The sequence below is a fragment of the Melozone crissalis genome, unplaced genomic scaffold (genome assembly GCF_028551555.1).
Source record: "Melozone crissalis strain CALT ecotype California unplaced genomic scaffold, PUWL_Pcris_2 ptg000056l_1, whole genome shotgun sequence".
NCBI lineage: Eukaryota > Metazoa > Chordata > Aves > Passeriformes > Passerellidae > Melozone > Melozone crissalis.
Window position 1 is genome coordinate 6,385,688 of NW_026535834.1, and position 19,560 is coordinate 6,405,247.

At 38.9% G+C, this 19,560-nt stretch overlaps 1 protein-coding gene across 6 annotated transcripts in view; it reads right to left on the reverse strand.

Moving 5' to 3' along the window:
* KIAA0586 (KIAA0586 ortholog) overlaps positions 1 to 19,560 on the reverse strand; it is a 70,184-nt gene that overhangs the window by 46,929 nt on the left and 3,695 nt on the right. For 5 of the 6 annotated variants that reach the window (XM_054286675.1, XM_054286674.1, XM_054286676.1 and 2 more), the window contains exons 4-19: positions 19,474 to 19,540; positions 19,032 to 19,209; positions 18,411 to 18,644; positions 17,650 to 17,818; positions 16,674 to 16,853; positions 15,769 to 15,889; positions 14,687 to 14,819; positions 13,285 to 13,326; positions 11,732 to 11,958; positions 10,751 to 10,823; positions 10,114 to 10,371; positions 9,766 to 9,940; positions 3,656 to 3,844; positions 2,593 to 2,780; positions 1,348 to 1,452; positions 159 to 245 (exon numbers count right to left, since the gene is read on the reverse strand). In XM_054286675.1, coding sequence (XP_054142650.1) covers positions 159 to 245; positions 1,348 to 1,452; positions 2,593 to 2,780; positions 3,656 to 3,844; positions 9,766 to 9,940; positions 10,114 to 10,371; positions 10,751 to 10,823; positions 11,732 to 11,958; positions 13,285 to 13,326; positions 14,687 to 14,819; positions 15,769 to 15,889; positions 16,674 to 16,853; positions 17,650 to 17,818; positions 18,411 to 18,644; positions 19,032 to 19,209; positions 19,474 to 19,540 — 2,426 coding nt within the window. The remainder of the gene's footprint in view (positions 1 to 158; positions 246 to 1,347; positions 1,453 to 2,592; positions 2,781 to 3,655; positions 3,845 to 9,765; positions 9,941 to 10,113; positions 10,372 to 10,750; positions 10,824 to 11,731; positions 11,959 to 13,284; positions 13,327 to 14,686; positions 14,820 to 15,768; positions 15,890 to 16,673; positions 16,854 to 17,649; positions 17,819 to 18,410; positions 18,645 to 19,031; positions 19,210 to 19,473; positions 19,541 to 19,560) is intronic. The other variant, XM_054286677.1, reaches the window with a different exon arrangement.

Consider the following 19,560-nt stretch of genomic DNA (forward strand, 5'->3'; position numbering starts at 1 on the left):
TAACACTGTAAACAGTTCAGTATTGCTCACAAAGTGAACTTTTAAAGCTGCTAGGAAAGCAAAATAGTTTCTTTACATTGTGTTTCCAGTTTTGACAGAACAATATAAAACAACTATAAAAACAATAAAAGGAAAAGACAGATTTGCAATGGGGTTACCTGTGTGACATCAGTGACATCAATGAAGTTAGCTCCTGGAAGCTTTGTGTCCTCCTCCTCCTCCTCACTGTGTATTTCTTCTGGGGTCTTACAAAGACAGATTTGCAGTTGTTAGGTATTTCATCTTGGGGGGTGCAAATGCATGAGCAGAAAACCTTCATGACAAGAATCAATTAAATCACATCTTCCACTATCCCAGGGTGCTCCAAGCCCTGTCCAACCTGGCCTGGAACAATTCCAGGGATGGAGCAGCCACAGCTTCTGTGCCAGGGCCTCAGCAGCCTCACAATCAAAGATATTTTTCCCAATATCCAATCTAAACCTTCTCTCTGTCAGTTTGAAACCATTCCCCCTCATCCTTACTCCTGTAAATAGTCTCTCTCTTTTCTGTAGGGTCCCTTCAGGTACTGGAAGGCTGCAGTGAGGTCACCCCAAAGCCTTTTCCTCTCCAGGCTGAACAATCCCAATTCTCTCAGCCTTTCCTCATAGGAGAGGAGTTCCATCTCTCACTTGCTGGGATAGAGTGATAGAATTTTAAATACAAATCACTATTTTTGTCCACACTCTCTGTCTGATTCAGTGAATACCTGGATCTCAGGACTCTGGAGGACCTAACTCCTGAAGTCAGGGAAATGGAATGTACAATAACCACACAAAAATAATCACCAAGCCTTCACACACTCTGTCCTTTTCACTCAGCAGTTACCCTCAGAGCTGCACAAAACCTTCCTTGCTGTTCAGATCAAGATTAAAAACACTTCTGAAAAGTTGTAGGGAAAGAGAACAGAGTGGCCACTGCAACACCACAGGCTGCTGGGCTCAGTGCCCACACCACTGAGCACTCCAGCAGAGCCAAGCAGCCGAGGGAGGGATGAGGAACATCCTCAGAGCACTCAAGCCAGTGAAAACAAGCCAGGCATGGGCCAAGAGGGATTATAATTCTTTACAGGACACAGGAACACTGTTTTTCTTAGAGTTTTACCATGGTGATCATTTAATTTTGGCAGAAGAGTGTCTTTCTACAATTTTTCATTTTCTTAAACAAATACCTTGTACTATAAATTCTTTAGAGTAATTACTCCATTTTTCCTAGAACTGTCTCATTTCTCTAACTAAAGACAATGAGAACTTTGCAGCAATTTAACATATTTTCCTTTTGAGTAGGTTTGAATCCCCACACAATCAGTACCTGTATTACAGCAGTGACAGGAGGGAGCAGAGGCTCAGAGCTTGGAGGAACAGGACTTACATTCCTGGTACTTGAAACACTGTCAATATCAACATTTGGTAACACCTAGGGCAGAAAAAAAAAGCATCAATATAAAAATCTATATATTAACACAGAACTTTTTAAACTTTTTAGATTGTTTTTCTTCCACCTGCTTCTGAACAACTAAAATTCACTGTTCTCTTTTTCTCATGCCTGTATCTGATATCAACTTGGTTCTGAAAATCAAATTACTGTACTGACACAAACTAACACCAGAAACAGTCACCTCTTCTCTTGCAGTATCTGATTTCTCCTGCTCTCTAATCCACTCACACTTTGTCTTGCATGGAACAGAAGGGGAGTGTATCTGTAATTTTAATTACCTAAAATAGTCAGAGCAGAGGTGTGTTGGATGTGCAATTAGTTTAGAAGATTAAAATATAGTTTGTAATCAAGGCATGCCCATTACAGCATTAAAATGTGTTGTATTTCTGTTAAGAACAAAGATTTCAATGCTTCATTCCTTTGGGAAAAGAAAAATCACCTTAAATATTGAAGAACTGTGTGAAATAACAGCAAAATGCAGGTGGGTGGGATGAAGTGACACAGCAAAGGAACAAAGCACAGAACACCCAACCTGTGTTTAACTCTGAGCTCCATGAATCATTTGTGTCTGAAAGGTGTGTGGGGGAGTGGGTGCAGCTTCAACAATTGGAATCCAAAACAATGAACATGGAAGAAACATTCACTTCCTTGACAACACACTCATGTGAAAAATGAAAACAAACCCCAACCCACGAGGTAAAGACTGCAAGGGTGGATTAATCAGGAGTGAAATCCTGGGTTGACAATCATGCTTGAAACAGAAATCTTAAAGGCCAAAGCAATCATCCAAGAAAACTGACATTTATTTTTATATAAAGTTTGTTCTGGCTCAAAAATCTCATTTAAAAAAAAGAAAATGTGACAAAATTTTACAAATGCCCTGCATAGGTGACTTAGGGAAGAAACAGTTTTCTATTTTGGCCAAATAATAAAGATAATTATTAAAATATGAATAAATATATTACTATAGCATGAGAACTGCTTGGTTTCTCCATTCCATATTTTTCTAATTCTTACTGAAAACCATCTACTGATGTCCAAGTGTGTTACTGATGGTTCAGCCTATAGACAGCACTCATTCAAATAAACAAACAAATCATCATCACTGTTGACATGTACCTGCACAGAGAGCTGAGGTGGCTCCTTTTTCTCTGATTTCATCTCTATCACAGCTATATTTGGTTTTTTTACCTCTACAGGAGGCTTTGGTGACACTGGAGGAAGGGAGGTTGTAACTGTGACAGGGTGTGGTTTATCCATGATCACTCCAGCAGGCTGCACTGATGTGTTGCTGCTTTGGGTTTGACCTAAAGACAGTTGAAAAACAATTAAAACTTTATCTATCCATCTCCAAAGGCAGGAAATTAATAAATTAATTAAAATTATATTCTCTGTGTTTCTAGATTCTGTGTGCAATTACAGAGCAATTAAAAAGCTCCCTATTAACATTAACTAAACTACAGTAATTCACCAGCTAATTGTAAGCTTTCCCAGCAGAAATTTTCAACTCAACATTATCTGTTTTTAAAATTATTCATTTTTCTTGACTCTGGTGACACCTACTGCTGAAAACAAGAATTGTGTTTGCCATTCAAAAACTACAGAGCATCACACCCACAGTACACTTATTATAACAACCCACAAATTTTTGCCTGAAATAGCCTTTAAAAAAAAGCAATTACCTTATACAATACTAATCCTTCTCAAAACAAGCCCTATATAAAGGTTCTATTGAAAGTTTAAAAATCCAGAAGTCATGAGAAGGATTTAACTGTGCTTGGCACAGTCCTACTGAAATTGTTGGGCTGAAGTCATTGCAAAAGTTGAATCCAAGGGTGAGTGATTCAGTTCCTGCTTTGGATACCAAACTGAAAGCAAGAACATGAAGCCTAAAACCAAAATAAATCAAATCAGGTACAGCTAAACAAGTAATTGCTCTGTCAAGGTGTCACCAGACATGCAGCATGAAGGATGAGGAAAACCAGAACATTTTCAAGTGAATCCCTCAGATTTCCTGAGAAGGGCAGGTACAAATCTCATGGAATGGTTTGGGTTGGAAGAGACCTTAGAGATCATCTAATGCCAAGCCTCAAACCACTGATTTAAGAAGATAAAAGTTATATTTTCATGAAATAGCAGAGATTACCCTGCACAGAATCTGTTCCAGGTTATTTCCTCCTACCTAGAGGAATAGCCATGGGGATGAGGTGGCCTTCCAGGGGACCAGGGGCAGCAGGGACATCCTGGCTGGGGCTGAAGAGGAACTGGCTCTGCTGGGCAGGGGCCCACACAGGATTCTTCTTCTTGGGGCTGCTGATGACATTCTGTGCGTGAAAGTAGGTCTGGGTCCTTGCTGACCTCACCTTTGTGCCTGAAACAAGAGCACACAAACTGGAAAGGTCACAAAGCATGCACAAACCCAGTGACAGCACTCTGAATAAATATATATAATAATAAATATATTTTATATATATATTTATTTATCCCATTCAACACTCTATGAATAAATATATTTTTTCACTGAGCCAAGCCTTCCTACTGAACCCACTGCAAATTTCTGCTGTGGGATGGAGGGAATGAGGGAGGGAGTCCCAAAGGGCAGAACCTGAAAGTGCTACAGGTGGATGATAGATAGATAGATAGATAGATAGATAGATAGATAGATGGATAGATGGATAGATAGATAGATAGATAGATGGATGGATAGATGGATGGATAGATGGATGGATGGATGGATGGATGGATGGATGGATGGATAGATGGATGGATGGATGGATGGATGGATAGATAGATGGACAGATGGATAGATGGATAGATGGATAGATGGATGGATGATAGATAGATAGATAGACAGACAGATGGATGTCTTGGTATTGGCAGCAATGAAGGAGTTAAAATTGCAATTTTTAAGTTGTTTCTAGCAGATAAGGGCACAGAAACATGAAAAGGACCAAAGAACAGTAGTAAGTTGGAATGAAATGTGTGATTTAGCAGCTAAGAAGAAATCCATGATTTAAGTTTGAAATTTGGAGCTGAATGTGTGATTTAGCAGCTAAGAAGAAATCCAGAATTTAGGTTTGAAATGCAGCCACAAAACTGACAGGTACTCAGAGGAACAGGTATAATCTGTAAATTCCTGCTTTAACAACTCAGTGCTACTGCAAAATCAAGCCATAGCTAAAACCCAAAAGTCTTGACTTCTGTCAACATGGAAATGCTGATTTTTTTGTCCCAACTTTTCAAGTGTGCTGTAAATATCCAGCCAGAAGTCATTTATATGTAAAAATGTCTTAAGCAAAAAGCATTTATTGCAATGTGCATTTCTCACCATGCAGTCATGTAAGGTCTTAACTTACAGCGAAAATGGATATAATTAAGGAAATTATTAACTTTAATATAAATGGATAAAACTGCCTGAAAATTCCCCCCCAAAAGGTGTCAACAATTGTCAATCAGGCAGAAGTGCTTCTACTGTTATTTTGTAGGTGTTAGGATAATGAATTTGGAAAGAAACATGCTGATAACCATCTCCATGCCTTTATTACAGCCAAAAAAATGTCATTTTACTCCTCTGTTGTTTCTAATAACCACCTCCCTGAACCTGCAGCCAGTTAACACATGGCAACAAGCACTTTTTAACTCTGTTCACATTTAAGAGCCTCCTAATTAACTGAAGAATGAAAGTCAATGATTGTAAAATATAGGAAAAATAAAGATTGATAATGTGAATTTGTCAGATACAGATATGGCAGTTCACTCATAAAGTGATATTTTTGTACAAATTATGGTTGAAACAAGAAGAAGTCATAACTCCTGAGCGAGAAAGCACAAGTCAGAGAGAAGCATCTCTAGAAAAGGGTTTGTGGTCATGGTGGGTAAGCAATGGAATGAGAAATCACAACACAATGCTCTGGTCAAGAGGATAAATGTGACCCCCAGATGTGTCAGCAGAGTGGCTGAGATGGAGCAGGAGAAGGTTCCATAGATGATAACATCCACAGATGATAACACTGCATTCAGCACTCATTCTGTATCTCTGCAAATATTAAAATAGATTAGACATTAACAGGCACTGTTCACTTTTTAAGGAAAAGTCACCTGGAAAGTGAAGTAGCTGGAAACTGAAGCCAAAACCTCACTACAAATCAGATAATAAATCTGAAATGTCCCATTTGCTTTTGAAGCACAAGGTATTTTGCTATGGGAAGAAGCAGAATTTCTGCTGGTTTTAAATAATGAGCTTGTGCCTTTCTGCAAAGCCCAGGTTAGCCAAAAAAACTGTTCTGCAGTCAGACAAATGGCTGGGCTCTGTAACATAAACAGATCCAGTTCAGAGGCTTGTGATTTAGAAGAGGTCATACTACAGGATCTAACAGTCCCCCTTGGCCTTGAACTTTTGAGTAAAAGCAGGAATTGGCAGAGTATCTGTAATGCTGCCAACCTGTAAAAACAAGGTTTTCTCAGTGAGAATGATTAAGTACTGTATACACACAGCACCTCATTTTAATTGCTTGCAACTTCTCATTTTTCCCTGCAAAGTTTATTTGCACTAGGCAGAAACCAGACATTTAATTAAACTTAGCTTTAAAAAAACAGTGTTTTACATGTATTTATCAGTTCATATTATGCAAGAAAATAATTCCAGCTTTTTTTTAGAAATGATCTCTTACTCATAAAAGTGCTAGTTGAATTTTTTTCCTAACTTCCCATAAGAAACTAAGCATTAGTCACCATAGTTTATTTGCAAAGAAAATGGTTGAGAGTTATAAAATGACTGAAAAGAGACTCTCCAGATGGCCATTTCAGTCTTAAATAAACATCCTTATTCTAACACTAATTTAAAACAAGCTCAGTGGACTGCTCTAACGAAATAGAGTCATTTAATGAGTCTGGATTTTTCAGCCAATCACACCCAAGGCCAAAGATTTCCAACCTTTTGAAGCCTTTGTCACCTGGTACATCAAGGCCAGGAAGGGAATCTGTGGGTGCAGGTCTGTGAAGGGAAGAACTCACCATGCCTAATGTCAAAGAGATTTGTTTATTTCCTTCTTTGTTTGTTTTTTTCTGTGACCTCTTCTTTGTTTGTTTTTTTTAAGAACCTGGTGCTTTGAAGTGCTCATTCAACCTTGGTGCATTTTATTTACACTCCTCCCATAGAGGAGCACAGAACTGTTCCTGATTTTATTATTTATACTTTGCTTTGCCATCACAGCTTCTTCCAGAAGAGCAGCCCCCAAAACGATTGAAGTGTTTTGTCTTTGTGAGACCCACATGAAACACCAGGGATTATTTTTGCATTTTATTGGCATGGAAAGGACAAAAATGAAGCACATTGATCAATTGTCTTACCAAGAGGCAAAGGTAATTAATGCCAGTATCAAACAAACCTCAGTCTCAGCTAAAATCAGAAAGTTTGGAATAGGACACACTCATTGGAGTGCTGCTCCTTTACGCAACATGCAAAAAATTCCATTTTTCCCTCAGATAAGAACACCAGGAGGTGTCTTATTTTATTTACTGTCAGGATAGAGACAAAACCATAACTTCCCATAACTCCAGCGTGATATTAAATAGAGAAACAAATTTTATGGTGGCTTTGCTGTTGCAAACCCAGGTTTTTCTCTGCAGCATGACTTCATGGCTTGGAAGGGAAGCACTCTGGCAAAAGGCTATCCAGAGTTCACTCTGTGTTTTCCAGCAAAGAGCTTTGAAGCTGTTTGTCACACACAGGAGTTCTGCAAGACTGAAGGCAGCATTGATCCAGCTTTCCCTTTCATTTCTATTTGCACCCAACAGAAAAAAGCTGAAGCACAGGAGCAGCTCATTCCAAGTGCTCAGAACCTTTCATTTCACTGACACCACTGAATTCCAACTGGTGGTTTCAAATGATCAAATGATCTATTTGTTATAATTAGATTGGGGAGGGGGACACTCTTTTCTGCCACTTTACAAGATATTTTTTTCTGGAATGATGAAATTGGCCTTCCTGGAAAGGTTATGACCTTCTGTAAAAGACAAGAGCTCAATAAATAGAGAAGAAAATTCAATTAGGGCTCAGCAAAAGCAGAACTGCTGATTAAATATTTTTAAAGAAGTGTCTGTTCTCAATCCAAATCTTAGTGGTCACTGTGTCACTGTTATTACTGCCCTAAGTGCTTACTAGCACACATTTCACTCAAAAAGATCTATACAGAATAAATTAAATTATGGGTGTACAGCAGAGCCAATAGTCAAAACCAGTGTTATATCATGCTTCAAGTGAGTATAACAGAGGATACAATATTTTTCACCAAAGAAAAAACATTCAAGAGAAGGCAAACAAAATACCTAAGTCACAAGGCTGGCAGTTTTCATGTAACAAGGTCTCACCTTTTAAAAAATTGTGAGCTTTGAAAAGTTTTCTAGGTTTTTGCCAGGACTATAACCCACATTTTCCAGGAGAGTGAAAGAGAATTGTGAATATTTTCTACCAATAACATTTTCTCTTCACAGATCACAACTCCAGAGCACAGGTAAGGAAAGTGCCATAAAGACCAGATCAGATCAAAAAAGAGATTCTTGTACAATTTGAGGACTTGCCACTGTGGATGTACATCATAACCACAGAATCACAGAAGGGTTTGGGTTGGAAGGAACCTTCAGGATTAAGCAGCTCCAACCCCCTGCCATGGGCAAGGACAACTTCCACTAGACCAGGTTACTCAATAGTATTAAAATAAATTTTTAAAAAATTAAAATATTATAATAATAGTAATAATAGTAGTAATAATAATAATAAAACCTCCAGCCTCAAACCCCAGCACTGCCTGTCTTTAGAACCACAGATATGTTTTACACCATCCACTGCAATGGCCTAAAACCATGATTTCATCCAGTCACTGGCTGCCTTCTGATGCTAATCTCTCATATTTCACACAGAATGTAATGTTTTGACAGCTGTAATAAAAACCCAGGCAGCATTTTTAAACATGGCATTTAAGACTGCATCAAGTGTATTTTCTCTGTATGGGTAGCAACAGCCTAAGTGCAAGAAGCATGGAGGGAGCCAGTTAATATTTTTCCATGGGTGTACATTAACTCCTTTGTGCCCACCACCACCTTAACCCCCTCTTCCTTTTAAGCTTCTCTCCCATCTCCACACTTTCCCTTCATCTTCATCCTTTTCAATGTCTTTTCTCCCCAGTAAAATTATCCACACCGCTTTTTTTTTAATACCAGTTAAAGATTATTCTTGGTTTTTGCATTAAGACTCAGGTAAGTTTTGAAAAAGTAATTAAGAAATAAAACAGATCCAATTAAAACATTACTAACTCTAGATGAAGTTTATCCACACTGACCTATGTCAGATATCACATAATCTCCTTTTGTAATTATTCTTACACATTTTTAATAGGTTAGAAAATTAGGATCCTCTTATCCTAACACTTTGCCAACTAAACTAATGAATAGAATTCATTATTAATCAACTAAAAACCTTTGTCAATTAAATAACCTTAAGAAGCTATCACAGAAAGGATTTCTACTCTGCTTATAACTCTAACTGAATGAAGAAAAAGGAGTTACTTGCACTTAGTGAACTTAACCAATGATTCTGATTACAACTTTTACTATTTTAATCTTCACCCCCATATATTTAATTTTCATATTTCAATTGATGCATTAGAAACAGGAAATTAAATATCAGATTTTCTTCAGTTTTCAAGTCTCAATACCTTTCTGAACGAATTAAATATTAAATTAAATATTTAAATGAAAAATCACTGGATAAACATGACACAAAAAATACATCTCCCAGTGACATTTATCAAAAATTAAGTTCATTCATATCAAATTAAGTTTTTCAACACACTAACTTGTGACTAATTTTAGCAATTCAGCTCATTAAATCTAGGACAACAATAAATACATACTAATATATTTATCATATTTAGAAATAAGTATTTATTTGACAATCTAAAATAAGTGAGAGACACATTAAGCAAAGTTGAAAAACTTCTGATATTTTTTAGTTTTGAAAAGAGGATCTTAAACAGAAACTATTTTAAATGGACAAGACCTACAACAACCATCTAGTCCAACTGCCTGACCACTTCAGGGCTGACCAAAAATTAAATTAAAAGCATTTTCCAAATGCCTCTTAAGCCCTGACCAACCTTGAGGCAGTGACCACCTCTCTGAAAAGCCACTGCATAAGCTTTATATTGCATTAAAATTAACAGATTCATTTCCACAAGGAACTCCTGGTAGAAAAACAGGGAAGGAACACCTTGTTCCCATCAAAGAATCACTTACCTCTCACAGTCTCTATCAGCTTGGGTCTGGCAAGTTTAGATTTGGGAGAGGGAGAGTTGAATTTCAGGTAGGGCCCTTTCTTGAGGGTGCTCCGGCGCCCGTGGTAAATGGGTTTGCCATAAACATGAGACAGAAAATCTTCATTTTGCACCACTGCAGTTCCACCTACAGCTCCCTGATGGACACCAAAAGGGAAAAAAAAATTAGTTTACAACTCTACATTAATGTAAATTGGAGCAGGATAGAGCTATCACTTTCATTGTGAATTAGTAACCTGCACACGCCATTTTTCACGTCAATGCTGAACAGTTTTTTCCTAGAAAAGAAACCAACTACTTGGCAACTCACATCTGCCTTTTTTCCTTTGCTTTGCACATTTTCAGAAAAGTAAGTTTTAAACTTCTGTTTCTTTGTGTTATCTTCCACTTGCTTCTGCAATGGCTGAGCTGGAGGTGGAAGCTTTTTTGTCAAGCCTCCTTGGATGTTTTCAGTTTTCTCTTTAGTTTCCTTCTTGGTCTTCACAGCCCTGAGGTTTTGGGCTTTCTTGTTCCCTGGGGCTTTTTGTTCACGTTTCTCTTGTTCTGAATCACTTTTTGCCATTTCAGCCTAAATAGAAAACACAAATGTAATAAATGGAGATTTTTGTCTTCAAGGCTATCAGCAGAATGTGTGGATAACTTTAAAACTCTGAGAAAGGGCCTGTTTTTCATGTTAGCCAGCAGGTGAGACCAGAGATTTTCAATACACAACTACAGTTTTAAAACAGAGGAAAATATTTTATTATTTATGTATTTATTTTTATTATTGTTATTTATTTGTTATATTTATTTTACTATATATTTTGCATGCTAGTAATAATAGGCAGCTTGCTCATATTTTCAAGAGGTGAGTAAATCACTTTACTGTGGGCATGAAAGAACAAGGCAAGGTGGAAAAACACAAAATCTGGACTCATAAAAATCTGAGCTCATTTTCCCAGCCCTACCTGGATTTCCTCACTGATTGCCTTGATCCACTCATCCACAGTCCTTCGGATACGAATCTCTTCCAGGATATCTCTGAAACAAAAGAAAGGAACAATTTGGGTTAGAGCTTCTCAAATTGCACATATTTGTTCCTGGGAAAGTGGTGACTTTTAAATGGTCTAAAAACAGAAGTTGAGAGCACAGACAGTGAGGTTCTGCATCTCTACACTCCCCAAAAGGCACCAATCCCAACCCCAAATCTCTTCTTGCACGGTGCCACCTGCAAACCCCAGTCCCTGCTGGTAAATACTGACATTATTACAAATATTTTAGGAATAAGACGCAAGCATGAGTCACTTTCTACTTTGATCACAACTGAAAAAACAAGAAAACAAAAATATTCCAACTTAACAAAAAAGCAGGTGACAAATTACTACATCCTCTAAAAGATAATGAGGGCAGGTAACATGCCTCAAAAAAACCCCTTATACATAGAGAATATTTACCTTCCTCAGGAAAATGCAGGTTTAGATTGTATTTTAATAGAAAATTTCCACTATGATTTCAATAGAAAATTTCCATTATGTATGATACTCCAAGCAAGAATTATTTAACACAACTAACAAAGCAAAAGTTCAAAAGCCAAAGATCTGTTGTGTGAGGTGATAAATTCTGTAAATTTACAGGCTTGAGAAGTCTCTTCTGCTTTGAAGAATTAAATTAGGCTTCAATTTTCTTTTTCATGCAGGTTGGTATGGAAACAGTTAAATGCCCTGGCAGCAGAGCAGTTTGTCCAGCTGATAAATCCTCAGAAATCAGATTTAGGTACCTGACAAAAATCAGTTCACATCATAAGGGCTGAAAAACATCTGAATTTCAAGAATCATACAGTGATTGCTAGCAAGGGCCAATAAATGCTTTTTTCAGGGAAGAATACCACTTCTTCAATGCCCACATTTGCAAACATCCATCTCCCAAAACACTGAATTGCAGGGTCTGACCTGTCTGTAGTCAAGGAGTCACTGAAAGCATACATGGCATCTCCATCTTGTGCATGAGTAACAGCTTCCAGATTCTCCTCAAGGACTTTTTTACTGTTCTGCACTCCTCTCAAAATCCTTTCAGCATCTGTCAGGATAGACTTTGGCACTTGGACATTTTGAAGGATGGATGGTTTGCTGACTGGATGATGTTCAGGAGGATCAAGTGCAACAGGAAAAATTTTTGTCTAAAATTGAAACAGAACCACTAGTTTTTAATTAAAGATTGTAATTTCCTATTAATCTGTTATCACATCAATGGCATCATATGAAATGCTGCCCATGTGCACTATCAGCAACTTCAATTACTCATGGACCTTCATTATGTTGCAAATATATTTAGAGAAGTGAAAGACATCCAAAAGATCTCAAATGGAAAAGGATGGGAAGTATGAGAGGCAATGCTAATGAGGCTAATAAGCATGTGAAAAGATGGCAATTAGATACATGAAGTATCACAAGCAAATCTCTCCATGTAACAGCAATTAAATATAATTAAGAGCCTAATAAAAGCCCAAGTCCTCTAAATATATGCACTTGTTTGGCATCAATCTATCCCCAAGAAACACGGAGCAATAGTTGTAAGTTTTAACAAGATAAATCCCACAGCAGCCCCTTGATCCTCTTTCACTCATTTTCACTTTTCAGAAGGAACAATGAAGACTCTCACTTTGCAGAACCCTTTTCCAGAGATAAAAATCGAGCATAAATTAGCTGCTAAGTACAAAAGAAAGGGACACAAACACAGGAAACAGGTTCTCACATTCATTCTCACACTCCTGAGGAAAAACCCAGGGGCCCATGAAAACTTCATCAAACAGTAAAAATATTTCAAAGTGATAAATGTACATTAAAAAAACACCTCAAACCAAAACCAAAATGCCCAGACTGTGAAAACATCAACTGAATGCACAGAAAAATCTCACAGATCACAATTCAGTTTTGGCTTTAAGGCTACTTTTTGTCAAATCAGAATTAAACAAAAGTTTATGTTCAATACTGCCACAATGCCATAACAAAACAGGAATCTGCACTCTGATCCCATAACCTTGGTTTTGGCCTGGTGATTAAAAGACAATATACCAAATTATTTATTAGTTTTGTATAGGCTTTCATTTTTAAATGAAACGTTTGGACAAATACTAACTCAGTAAGACAGGTAAGAAATACAGATACATGGTAAATTGTAAAATGATGCAGTGAGACTCAGATCATGAAAGGGCGACTGGATCTGTTAAATCTGTAAAAAATGCTGGTAGCAGCAGCCCCCACAGTGCCAGGGTGACACAGCAGCTTCCTCCTGACATTATCCCCTCAAGGGATTTGCTAACACTGAGCCAGACAGGAGGAATGTGATCTGTGCAAGAGCAATCCTTTCACAAACATCCAGGTGTGCCACAGGCAGGCTGTGATGTTTCATTGCAAACACACTCAAAACTGCTTCAGCATTAGAGCATTTCATAGAAAAGCCAAAACCCACAGAAGAAGCACACGTAAAAATTTCAATTTCGTACTTTAATAAGATCAGTCATGTCAGTTTTCCATGAACTTGCTTCCTAAAAAGACAGAAGAAGAGCTGTTGAAACTTGAAGGTAAAATCCACAGGAGATACTGGATTAGTTTTTTCTCTGGCCACAATGAATTCCTTGGGTTAGAGCACCACCTTCTGTCCTCAGCTAACTCACACCTTTGCTTTATGACAGAGCTGGGTTCTCATTTACCCAAAAATGTAACATTTTATCACTCTACAAACCTCTCAGCCATGAAGAGTCAGCAGCTGTGTTTAACTGACCCAACTCTCCATCTGCTAAGTCATCACATCTCTTTCTATTGATCTTTTTCATAAGAAAGATTGCAAATAGTTTCTGTGACTGTGTCTTTCTCCCATCCCTTATCCCATCTCATCTTGTTCTGTTACCTGTATTAAAGTATGTTACTTGTTTAAGTTTTTAGCAACAGTGGTAAGAAAATATTTGCAACCTCAGTGACACCTTTTCCCATTCCTAGTAAGAATAGTTAAATGTAAAACCCACAAAGTGTTACAAAATCTATAAAAAATACATCAGCTCTACTGTATAACAAATTAAGCTGCCTTTTCTACAGTTATAGCAACAAAAACCAGCAGGTAATACAAAAGATTTATAAGGGAAATATGCAAGTTGAAACTTCCAACCACAGAAATGAACCAGCAAAATCAAAGCTATTACATTTCAAGCCAATTCACAGAGGTGAATTTTCACTTTTTTTTCCTCCTTTCTCACTGTGTATATTGAAAAGGACAGAAAGGATCACAAAATTACAGGTGGAGCCAGGAAAGGCACCAGGTTAAGAGATAAAAGCCTCAGTTGTGAAAAGCTCCATGTTGCCAGCACAGAAGCAGATCTTGCACCCCCAAAAGCACAAAATCATTAACACAAGAAACAGCACAAGGATTCTATGCCAGGCAATGCCTTGGAAAAAACACTCAATAAAAAAAAAAAAGTGGCAAAATGAGAAAGGAAATGCTTAAATCAGCCCTGAAGCTAACTGGAGATAAATGGAACATTGTTCTTTCCCAAATGGGAAAATTATATCAGCTCTGCAGAGAACAGGCACTGAAAACGTCCAAAACCTCTAAATAAACAAATAAACAAATTTCTTTTTTTCTCTTTCTGTCCCTCCCTCTCTCTCTCACCTATTTTATGTCTGGGACAATGGCAGTCAGAGTCCATTGCACACCCAGAGCATTATTCAGGCTCAAAGCTCTTCCCCACACAGAGACTCCAATATTTCAATTAATTGTAAACAGATGTGGCTCTTTTTACAGGTGTAGAAGCAAGAGCAACATTTTCACTGATATCAGACCTCCATGGTTTTCTCCACATTTTTTACTCCCCTTTTTCAAACCCCTGCTCACTGTGATTAGATTGACTTTACCTGCAGAATGTTGTGCATTTCTCTTCTCAACTTGCCAAGATCTTGAAGTAGATCATCTGCTTTTTGCACGGTTTTCTCAATTGAATTGTACCTTTCCAAAGTGGGAAATAAGATTGCAGGCAAAGCTTTGTATCTGAGGGGAGAAACACTCCTGGTTACACTTCTCATCACTCCTGAGGAGGCCCAAGAAAAGATTCAACTATGAAACTAAGCAGGAATTTACAGTGCAAGTACAAAACTTTCAGATAAACTGGAACTTGATTTGGCATCTGAAGTTACACAGAGGGTATTGGGTTTTTTCTGTTTACCCCTTAACACCTTCAGCACAATCCTTTTATTTTCAATAGTGAAATTACATCTAATAGAGCAACACTTAAATTTTGGATATCTTTCCATTTGAAGCATTTAACATTTTTGTGCACACTGTTCTTAATTAGACAGCACATATGAGAAGCTTCTCACTGTATTAGTGAAATTATAACTTTACATTATTGCCTGAGGAAAATATGCTTCGGACTGCATGGCTAAGAAGATTTTTTCACCCATTTTAAAGCTTGGGAATTGTTAGGTGGATGCTGCTCCTGCAAAACACTCCAAGAGCAACCTGCTGACCTCTGAGGAAGGAGTTGTGAGCAGATGAGCAACAGCCCTCATCTGCCTGCAGTTCAACAGGAACACAGAATTCTGGAATATTACAGCTGGAAGGGACCCACGAGGATCAGAGTCCAACTCCAGGCCCTGCACAGACACCCCAACAATGCCACCCTGTCCTGGGGGCATTGTCCAAACTCTGAACTCTGCCAAGCCTGGGGCTGTGCCCATTCCCTGGGCAGCCTGGGCAGTGCCAGCACCCTCTGGGGGAAGAACCTTTCCTGAAATCCAACCCAAACCCACCCTGGCACAGCTCCAGCCGTTCCCTCAGGTCCTGCCAAAAGTGATGCAAAACCAGAAATATTCCAGCACAGCTGTGCCAGCCTGCAGGAGCACACAGGGACTGTGACAGCATCAGTGTCTAATGCACCTCTCTCAATTTCACTGAAACAGAAACTCCCCCTCAGCTTTGGATTGTTGCGTTTATCCACCTGTCTTTCTCAGCATTCTTGTAGCTTTCATTGCTGTTTGATACTGCCTTCTTGGGAAATTCAGTTTGCTTTAGTGGTGTTTCTTGAGAATTCAAAACATGTTCCAGAGCTTTCCCTTCACCTACAATGAAGTGAAATGAAGCAGAAAAAAAAAGAAAGTTAAGTTAGTTCAATATATTTAATATTTTCTTTTCCTTTCCAGGTTTTTCACTATACTCACCAAGGAGAGTAAAATATTTTTAGATTTAAATATATAGATCTATTTCAGATAAGGCAAGTCACTTAAAACCACTCACACTAATCTGCCTTTCTGAGATTGCTTTAAATTAGCAAAGTTAGATGGAACTGGGATGGCAATGAGTCATTGAGAACAAATCTGTGACATTATAGACAGCATGCTTCTTCTTTTGTCTTGTTTCATTTATTCCTGGACCCACTGAACAATAGCAACACCTGACAGCTTTGTAACAGAGACAGAACCTGATCAAAAGCAGCAAAAGAAAATTACTTTCCATTTGCTTTACATCTGCTGCTTTCAATACAATAACCCAGAGACCTTGTGGACCCATGAAAAACTAAAATAAAAATTCAATTTAACCAATAATAATGATAAAGTTATTGAGCAGCTCTCAAGTTTTACATTATTCTGTCTAATCTTCCTGATACTTGACTTTGGAAAAATATTTCAGTGAGCAGTCCTGCTTAAATAGGACTGATTAAATCAGCACTGTCTTTAAGTCTTTAGTTACTTATGAGTGACTTATACACAAAACTAACCCTTCCAAAATGTAGATTCCAAAGATTCTCAATATATGCATTTAAGTGCCAGCAACTCAACAGAAAAGGTCAGAAAAGGTGAGGAATACACAAAGTAACCACCAGGTTAGGCCAGTGGAGGACAATACCTTCTCTTGGAGGTTTGGGAATGTTTTCTTTTTCTACTACAGGGTTTTCTTTCTCTGAGATTTTCCCATTTTTGGGTACAGGTTCTGGAGCATATCTTCGAGGAACTGGTGTCTTTAGAGGAGATTTTTGTGTATGAGCCCCTTGACTTGGAAAACTGCTTGAATATGCTTCAGGGAACACTAAAAATAAATAAAGTTATTTAAATATGTTGACAATTTTCTTTACAGGAAATTATATCATAGAATCACAGAGTGGTTTGGGTTGGAAGGGATTTTAAAGATCATCCAGTTCCAACCCCCTGCCATGGCAGGGACACCTTCCACTGTCCCAGGTTGCTCCAAGACCTGTCTAACCTGGCCTGGGGCACTGCCAGGGATCCAGGGGCAGCCACAGCTTCTCTGGGCACCCTGTGCCAGAGCCTGACCACCCTCACAAGAATTTCTTCCTGGCATCTAATCTAAACCTACATTCCTTCAGTTTGGAGCCATTCCCCCTTGTCCTATCACTACTTGCACTTGCAGTCTCTAAGAAAAAAAATATCTAGGAAAAAGAAATAGCTAGGAAAAAACCCCATGCCAGATCTATAAATTCTGCACAAAAATGCAAAGCATTGCTGCACTAGTTAAGTAAACAGGAAGAAAATTTCATACTTGTGACTGCTATCACAAGAGGATTAAAAAAAACCCAAAACCCCACTGTAGTTCGTCACAGGCTTCCACACAGATTATGTCTCAATAAGATTATTTTAAGTCCATGCCTGTCCTGGTGCAGACTTCAGTAAATCAAAAGTCTCACTTTAATTTAAACTGGAATATGCTGGAACATCTTCAGAATGTCACAAAAATTACAAAGAGCAATAAAACAAATTACACAGAAGAAATATTTACTACTCATTACTGATGTGATGCACAATCCAATATTAATGGACACCAAATTAATGCCAAACTAACAGTGAAAATAAGAATTTGTCTCCACCTTGGGCAGGTGCAGCGTTGGCAGGGAACAAACCCCTGTGAGCTGAAGGTGCTTCATTAGTGAGTGGTCTCTGCTCTGGCTTCTCCCAGTGCCCGGCCAGGGGCCCAGGGGCAGGCACAGGACCCTGCTGCAGGCCACGGGTGTTCACTGCAGAGCTGATGAGGTGGGACTGGGAGACAAAAGCACAGGGTGTTTCTGGCCAGTGAATCACACAATTGCAAAGGTTAAAAAGAGCTTTTAGATTACCAAGTTTCCCAGCACCACCATGTTCCCCACCAAACCAAGACCTCCAGGGCCACATCCATGATTTCTGAACAATTCCAGGGATGGTGACTCCACCACTGCCCTGTGCATGTTCCAATGTCTGACAACCCTTCAATGAAGCATTTCCCTGACACCCAACCCAAACCCACCCTGGTGCAGCTTGAGGCCATTTCCCCTTGTCCTGCCCCTGCTTCCCTGGGAGCAGAGCCCAACCTGCACCAGCCCCACCCTCCTGGCAGGGACTTCTGCAGAGCCACAAGGTCCCTCCTGAGCCTCCTTTTCTCCAGGCTGAGCCTCCCCAGCTCCCTCAGCCTCTCCTGGGGCTCCAGACCCTTCCCCAGCTCCTTTCCCTTCTCTGCACATGTTCCACCCCCTCAGTGTCTTCCTCACTGCTAACTGCTTTCACTTTGATCCACTTCCACTGAACTTTCTTTCTTTCTAATACTAAGAAACAATGCAAATTGTTACAATACTCAGACACAGAAGAAATTATTAACCTGAATATTCATTTGTTGCTCCTGTAGCTTTTCCAGGTGCTGAATCCTTTGCACCATGAAAGAATTAATTTCTTTTTCAAGCTCACTGACTCTCTGCTGGTAGTGGGGCTCCTCATGTTGAGCCTTTGTATTTTTTGGCTGTTCAGATGCTCGTTGCAGCTGCCTGTCTGTCTCCTGCAGTTTCTGAAGCAGTTCTGAAACTGAGTTCACTTTTGCTTCCAAATCATTTTGAATCTGCAAGAAATAATTAAAAAAAAGGGAAGGGGGGGGAAACCTCATTATTTTAGATGTGTGAGCATCAAAAGAACAAAACATCCTTCCCAGAATCCTGGATTTGCGTCCCAAAAGAAACAAAATTCTATTTGGCCTTAAACTTTTGGTGGTTTAGCAATATTGTGAATTTCTAAATAAAACAGATAAATTAAGTGGTCTCTGTCTTCTGCCCATTTAGTTGAAACCAAATTAGTTCCCTCTGGTATATTGGTCAGCAAGTGTGAGGTGACAAACACACAAAGCAGTGAGCAGACACATTCAGGCTCTCTGGAGCTACAATGAACAATTTCAGAATTGTTTGGAACATTTAGTATTTTAACAAGACAAAGAACTGCTGCTCCCACTGACCTTGAGGAGTGGAGCTGTGCTGGCAATGGCAGCAGCAGTGGCTGCTGCAATGGTTGTTGCAGACTCCACTTCCCTGGCTGCTGGCCTGGTGTCACTGCCAGCACCTTCCCTTTTCTCTGTGGGGGCACTTCCCAAGAGCTGCACCTTCACCTCCTTATGAACAGGAATAACCTGAGTTCTAGAAAAATAAAGATGTGCCTGTAAACAGCATTTTCTTCGTATCTCCTCCAAGCAAGTATTTCCCACACACAGCATTGATATCACTGTATAAGCATTTCTCCTGGGAGTTTTGGCACAAGATACTCCAGGGAATAAAATACTGAAAACACTTTCATACACAGAAAACTGACAGAGAACTGTAAATTCATTTTGGCAAAAAGCTGAAGGGGTGTAGTTGTACAGAAACAGAACAGCTCAGACACCAACAACAATTCACACTCACTTTTGCATTAATGCTGCTCTCAGAGCCTCCTTCTGGCCAGCAGCATACTGGGAAATAAAAACATCATCTGTGGGGAAGGACAAACAT